Here is a 6,505-nt window from a genome sequence, read left to right as displayed (position 1 = left end):
GACTGCGCCCTGCTGCGGTTCATATGACTGCGCCCTGCTGCGGTTCTATGACTGCGCCCTGCTGCGGTTCATATGACTGCGCCCTGCTGCGGTTCATATGACTGCGCCCTGCTGCGGTTCATTTGACTGCGCCCTGCTGCGGTTCTCGACTGCGCCCTGCTGCGGTTCATATGACTGCGCCTTGCTGTGGTTCATATGACTGCGCCTTGCTGCGGTTCATATGACTGCGCCTTGCTGCGGTTCATTTGACTGCGCCCTGCTGCGGTTCTCGACTGCGCCCTGCTGCGGTTCATATGACTGCGCCCTGCTGCGGTTCATATGACTGCGCCCTGCTGCGGTTCATATGACTGCGCCCTGTTGCGGTTCATTTGACTGCGCCCTGCTGCGGTTCATTTGACTGCGCCCTGCTGCGGTTCATTTGACTGCGCCCTGCTGCGGTTCTTTAACTTCAAGATTAACTGCATGTACTCAGTCCCTAAAAAAATTGGTGTATCCTAATCAAAACACTTGTTTATGTTAAACTTTTTTTTTTTTTCCCAGATGTATAATCAGGCGTTTTTACCACTCAAATCTCTATTAGCCTCAAAAGTCCAGATCAGCAAGACTGCAAAAAAAACTGGCTGAATTTTTCTCCTTTGAAGGAAAATGTGTCCTGAAGGATGAATTTAAGAGACTAAATGACTTGTTAAGACTGATGTTTTTACACTGTATTTGCCAAATCTTGGTCTGCTGGTGCCAGTAGGTGTGTATGTGTGCTGATGACGTGTTACATAACACATCCATGAAGAGCTACATTCCCGTGCTGTCAGTATTAACCTCAACACCTCACCAGCTGACAGCGCTCTGGCTCTGCATGCTGCTGTTCAGTGATGATGATGTTAGACGAAGAGATCGGCCCTCAACCCATAAACAGGAACAGCTGCTTTATGTTTGATTTAAACATTAATGTCCTTAAAGACGGTCAGCTTCTGTCATCTTACCTCCTCTTCTCTTATCTTACTTCTCTTTGTCTCACTCATTTAAATATTCAGCCTGCTGATACTGATGTTTTCGTATGTGTCAATAGAAAATGTATATAAGCTCATTCTGAAAGACAAGTGCTCACCAGCACGTCGTGGATCAGCGCCTGATAGGTCCAGGTGTGGTGGAGGGGCGTGGCCATGTCCACATTACGATCTGCCAGGACAAACAGAGGCCTCTGGAAACTGTAGAGGAGAAAAGAATAATCACACACAGAGCCCATGTCTGATCTGCTAGTGAAACACCACGGCACCTTCATGACGGGCATGTAGTATATGGTTTACCTGAACTGTCCGGCGGCCATGTTATCTCCGGTGAAGAGACTGTTTCTGGCGTCACGCAGGTTCTCACGAAGCTTCTTATCCAACTTCTACAACACACACACCACACAAGCTGTAGTTCAGTTATGACAGCAAGTTTTTCTAGCACACAAATATAAATATTTCAGTTCATTTAAAGCTGATGTTTTCACACAGATAACAATATGATTATAAGGATAAAATCCTCTATCACAGTATGTATGTAATGTTATGTTGGAATAACTATGTACAGGAAATGATATATTATAATATAGCCAAGTTTCTGGAAACTCAATTTCAGTTTATGTATAAAATTACCAATGAATGAATGTTTTTCATTAATCCTATAATTTAAAAAACAGACAAATAACGGTGCTTCATCATAATGATTCAAAAATGAATTAAAACTACAAACATGTCTGCTTGTATCATATCTGGCAAGTTTACTTTGAAGAGAGGTTTTCATCTGACATCCACCTAAATGAAAAGGTTGTCACTGAACGAGTGAGATTGGCTGACGTCAGAATGAACTCACCACAGCGACCATCTCTGCTGCGTTTCCACGAGGACAACGAATGATCGGCACCGCGCCTAATGAACAACAACAGTATAATAAACACTCATTTTATTTACCACAATAAAACAACCTCAACCCAAATGAACTTAAGGACTCTTCTGTCTAGCTATCCATAATGCTATAAAAATTTAAATCAGAAGAATCAGCCTGAACTCGACCATCCTGTCTTTGGGAAATATAAGTCAACACTTCCATCTAGTGGACAGAGCCAGAACCACACTGAGAAAGACAAAACTGCTTCAACCACCAGATGAAAGTTCATAAAGGTGCAGTCAGCATGAAATCAATTTTTAACTCACCTAACAGGGCAGGTAGGTTAGAGATATATACCTGGTAAGAATGACTTTTTTCAAGATGAGTAATATCTGTGTGGTAGAAAGTTGCTATAATGTACATGTAAAATGACCGAATCACTGTTAAATCCTGATGAATAACTTTCTGCACTCTTTAACATGAGAGAAGGTTCAGACTTTCCAGACAGAACTTTTTTTCTCAATTTGTCAGTCTTGTTCTACTTCTCAGACTGACAGACAACATGCAGTATTTGTACATTTTGTTGGCTTCCTGGTACCAGAATAACAAAATATATTAATATAAGATCAACACAGTTTTCTTAATTTGATATTTTATCCATCAGTCCGTTGTTGTGCTGAACGGACATTTCAAACATACATCAGAATCCTCAGAAAAACCTGAGAGCTGCAGCTCATCTCACAAACTCACCCAGAGTAACGAAAAAACAGAAGAGGCTGTCCACGATGGTATCCATGATGGCCTCCATGTCTGTGTCCTGGATGTCTGCTCTGTTAATGGCTGCAGGCACACACAGGTGAGACACACAGGTGAGAATTAAATGATCCCATCTAGAGTTGGCTGTTATTCTGAGCTCATGAAAAGTTGACTTTTTTAGAGGTACATGGTTCTCACAGGACAGCGACGCAACAAACGTGATGATCTTATAGATTATGATGTACTGCTGTAAATTAAACTATTATTATAAATAATATAAATTAAACAGGAAATAGAGGCGTTAAAATTAGCTCAATCTTAAACATATACAGCAGTAAAATGCAAATGCATGCAAATTAAGCAGTAACATCCACATTAATGCAGCACTAATATTAATCCAGAAACATTTTACTGCACTATGAGTTTTACTTTGATAGTTAAAGTACATTTAGTTGATAATACTTACATACTTTTTCTGAACCAAAAGCAGGGCTTTTCCTTGTAGTGGAGTATTTTCAGTGTGGTATTACTACTTTTACTTAAAGGATAATCTCAGTAATTTTAAAGCTGGACCATATGTTCTCATATTTTGGAGTCAATACGACTAGTAGGTAAACGTCAGTGGCAAAAAGGACTTTTGTGGACAGTTACTCAGAAAGACAACGTTGTGCCTGCCGACTGAAGGCATCTCCTGCATGGATTCCTAAACATTTCAACACCAACATATGTGGAAAATTTGGCCCAGTTTTAAAAATACAGAAATTACCCTTTAAATAAATTATCCGTGTACTTCTGCCACCACTGCTGCTAATTGCATAAACACAAACTGTGTGTGTGTGTTTTACCGTGGTAGGAGATGAGTTCCTTGTTTTGATGGCAAAGGACGAACATGTCGTCTTCCAGAGTGATGAAGTTCAGGTACTGATCATACACCTGAGACAGACACACACCATGGGTCAGTTATTTATCAAACAGAACTGTTGCTCCTGCTGTCATTGCACTGTGGAGCGGAGTGGACACAATAATGAAAACCTGACTAATAAATCTAATACAAAAACTCTACAAGAAACTGATTCAGCTGTGGTGTCATTTTCAAAGCTTTAGACTGCTGGACAGAAGACGTAGAGAATGAACAGTAATCATTTTAATATGCTGTGTATGATACAGGATATTATATTAGTCAGCACACACTACTATATTCTTTTATATGAAACAGAAAAATCAAATATATACATATAATATAAATGTAACATCACTGCATATAATCTCATCAGACTTTACTTTAAACATATATGAGTAACCAGTGCAACCTTAGTGACTTGGCTGACAGCGTTAGCAGCCAGAGCAGCGCTTGCGATGTCCTCCAGTTTACTTCTACTGATGGCAGAGATGAAGTTCAGAAAGTATGACTCATACAGCTGGTTCCTCAGGTCCTATACGCACACACACACACACACACGCACAATTATTTACACTATCTTTTGATTATAAATTGTATTGTATTGAAGTATGTTAACGAGCTATATGCGAGAATGCTAACATGCACAAGTTTCAACAAGAGGTCCATGATAACTGCTCAATGAGCGTGTGTGTGTGTGTGTGCGGGAATGAGCGAGAAAGAACCTGGCATATCCTGTCGATGTTCTCCTCTGTGGGCATGACAAAGTAGATGGCTGGAACATCTGGGATAGGATCTCTGTCTGTGTGAAGCAGACTAACACACACAAACTAAATTTAACATGTTGTTTTAATGACAGCTGTAAATTATTAACTTCACTTAAAAATAGAGACTGCTTTCTGTCTTTGTGAGGACTGATTTCAGTTTCAGACCCTCAGAGGAAGGACATTTTCTCTTTGGACTTACTGAAGGCATAAAACTTTAGGTTCAGGTTAGGATTAGACAGAGGTGGATAAAGAACAGTAGAAGTGTAGAAATATTGTGTTACAAGTAAAAGTCCTGCATTGACTGTATGTGTGTTTATCAATTTTAATGTTGCAGCGGGGGGGGGGGTGGTTCAGTCTCGTTTGTGTCCCTTACAGGTGCAGAGTGATGCCCATGTCTCTCAGCTCTTTCACAGACAGCAGCGGGGAGATGATGTCCTGTCCGAATCGGTCGTATATCAACACCTGCATCCGCACACACACGCACACACACACACACAAGGTTAAAGCAGAGGACAGAGGAAACACCATACAGTAAAATTGATTGGACTTTAAATACCATGAGTGGAGTTTCTGCTCCAGGAACACCCAAAAATGTCACTGATAAGTTTATGGAAACCAAAATAATATATTTTCTGATATCTTGATCTGCTGAGAAGACTAAAAAATCTGTTACAATTAGATACTTAGAAAGTATTAAGGTTCAATGCCTTGTCTGCTCTATTTATTACATAATATTCAACGTGTATTTTATTTTAGATGTGTATTTGTGTGTGTGTGGTTACCTTCCATACTGGCTCAGCTGCAGTGTTCTTCAGAGGAGGAGCGTTGAAGTTCAGCATTCGCCTCAGAGCGACTGCAGGTACAAACACACACAGACTGTTCACACACAGATCAACATGGAAACCAGTCAACATGTTGGGGGAAGACATTTCTGCTTGAATCTAGTTTTAATTGTGTCCCAGTAACAAGTTTTGACCCCCGGGGCCAATAAGAGCTATTTCAAATGCTTATCGTGCAAATAAACATTTCACAAAGCGTTTTCATTGGTTATTTAACATTTCTTGTTGCAAACTATTTTTCAGATCATTTTTAACAAATGCTTTCGAAAAAGTGATGGGGACAGAATAAGCCAGCGTCCCCAGTGTAAATGACACCTATGGACACAACACAGCTTGATATTTTCTGAGGGCACGCATTTTAGAGTTTAACAGGGGGGTGATTCAGTTTCCATCAAAGGTCCTGTAATTTCAGAGAGGCTCTAAGGCACTCAAACGTATCACATTTGCTAATATTTCTTCACTGATAACGACATGCTAGCTTCACCTAGCTAACAGTGGAACTAGAAGGCTAGCAGTACTGTTAGCTAACAAGCTAAGTGGCTGTTTAACTCTTCAGTGAACTAGTTAACAGTCAGGTTAGTGAATCAGTCTGTATGTGGAGGAGGAGGAAGAGTTTCTGTATCTGTAGCGAAACTGAAACATCAGTTTATCAGCTCAACTAGCGGCTACTTTGAGATGAAGAGTGGCTTAGTTAGCTGGTTAGAGGCATGACAGTCCGGAAGAAATATCTTCTGTCAGACTCAGGATTGTTTAAACTCCCTGCAGCCCGTTAACGGCGCCGCCTGCCGCTGAAAACAACCGTTAATAAAGAAAAACTCAGCTCGACAGACCTGCCTGCTTCTCCCGGACGGACGCCGCCATGTTGGATGTTGTTGGTGGTGACGGATGTTCTGATGACGTGGCAGCAGCGCGGCGTGATGCTGCGTTCCAGGCAACTCGGAACTGGGAAATTTCCTGAAGTCGGATTTCCTACTTGCGCCCATGGATGCACATATTGTAAATGGTAAACCATAAACTAACGAGCAATAAAAAGTATATTGCATGTATTTAAATTAAAATAAACATTGTACATTGATGTAGAAATATGTTAGGGCTATTAGGTAGCTGGCTACTGTAAACAATGTCATCAAGTCATCTTCTCTGCATAAAAGTTATTGTTAAAAATGCATTAAGAAGTGTAACCTACAACATTGACTGACTTGAGGGTTACCAACTGATGTAGCTAGAGGGGTACACAGTTAACTAGTACCGTATAGGCTATTTATGTCAGTTGTTTGCATTAAAACTGCCATCCTTTTAATTAACACCTAAAACACTGGTGAGGGTGCAAGTGTGTGTACACTTTGTCACGGTTAGCCATGGTTTTCGTTCACTTT

At 40.7% G+C, this 6,505-nt stretch overlaps 1 protein-coding gene across 1 annotated transcript in view; it reads right to left on the bottom strand.

The window, feature by feature from the left end:
- scfd1 (sec1 family domain containing 1) overlaps window positions 1–6,047 on the bottom strand; it is a 41,173-nt gene extending 35,126 nt beyond the window's left edge. Inside the window, exons 1-10 of the mRNA XM_046063140.1 lie at window positions 5,960–6,047; window positions 5,073–5,143; window positions 4,664–4,752; window positions 4,249–4,339; window positions 3,936–4,058; window positions 3,471–3,558; window positions 2,620–2,709; window positions 1,855–1,910; window positions 1,305–1,390; window positions 1,106–1,205 (exon numbers count right to left, since the gene is read on the bottom strand). Coding sequence (XP_045919096.1) covers window positions 1,106–1,205; window positions 1,305–1,390; window positions 1,855–1,910; window positions 2,620–2,709; window positions 3,471–3,558; window positions 3,936–4,058; window positions 4,249–4,339; window positions 4,664–4,752; window positions 5,073–5,143; window positions 5,960–5,990 — 825 coding nt within the window. The 5' untranslated portion in view covers window positions 5,991–6,047. The remainder of the gene's footprint in view (window positions 1–1,105; window positions 1,206–1,304; window positions 1,391–1,854; window positions 1,911–2,619; window positions 2,710–3,470; window positions 3,559–3,935; window positions 4,059–4,248; window positions 4,340–4,663; window positions 4,753–5,072; window positions 5,144–5,959) is intronic.
- Between the last annotated feature and the right edge of the window lie 458 nt (window positions 6,048–6,505).

Source organism: Micropterus dolomieu, linkage group LG11 (assembly GCF_021292245.1).
Source record: "Micropterus dolomieu isolate WLL.071019.BEF.003 ecotype Adirondacks linkage group LG11, ASM2129224v1, whole genome shotgun sequence".
Classification (NCBI taxonomy): Eukaryota; Metazoa; Chordata; class Actinopteri; order Centrarchiformes; family Centrarchidae; genus Micropterus; species Micropterus dolomieu.
The sequence above is the reverse complement of the archived record's forward strand: the minus strand, read 5'-3'. Positions and strand labels throughout refer to the sequence as shown.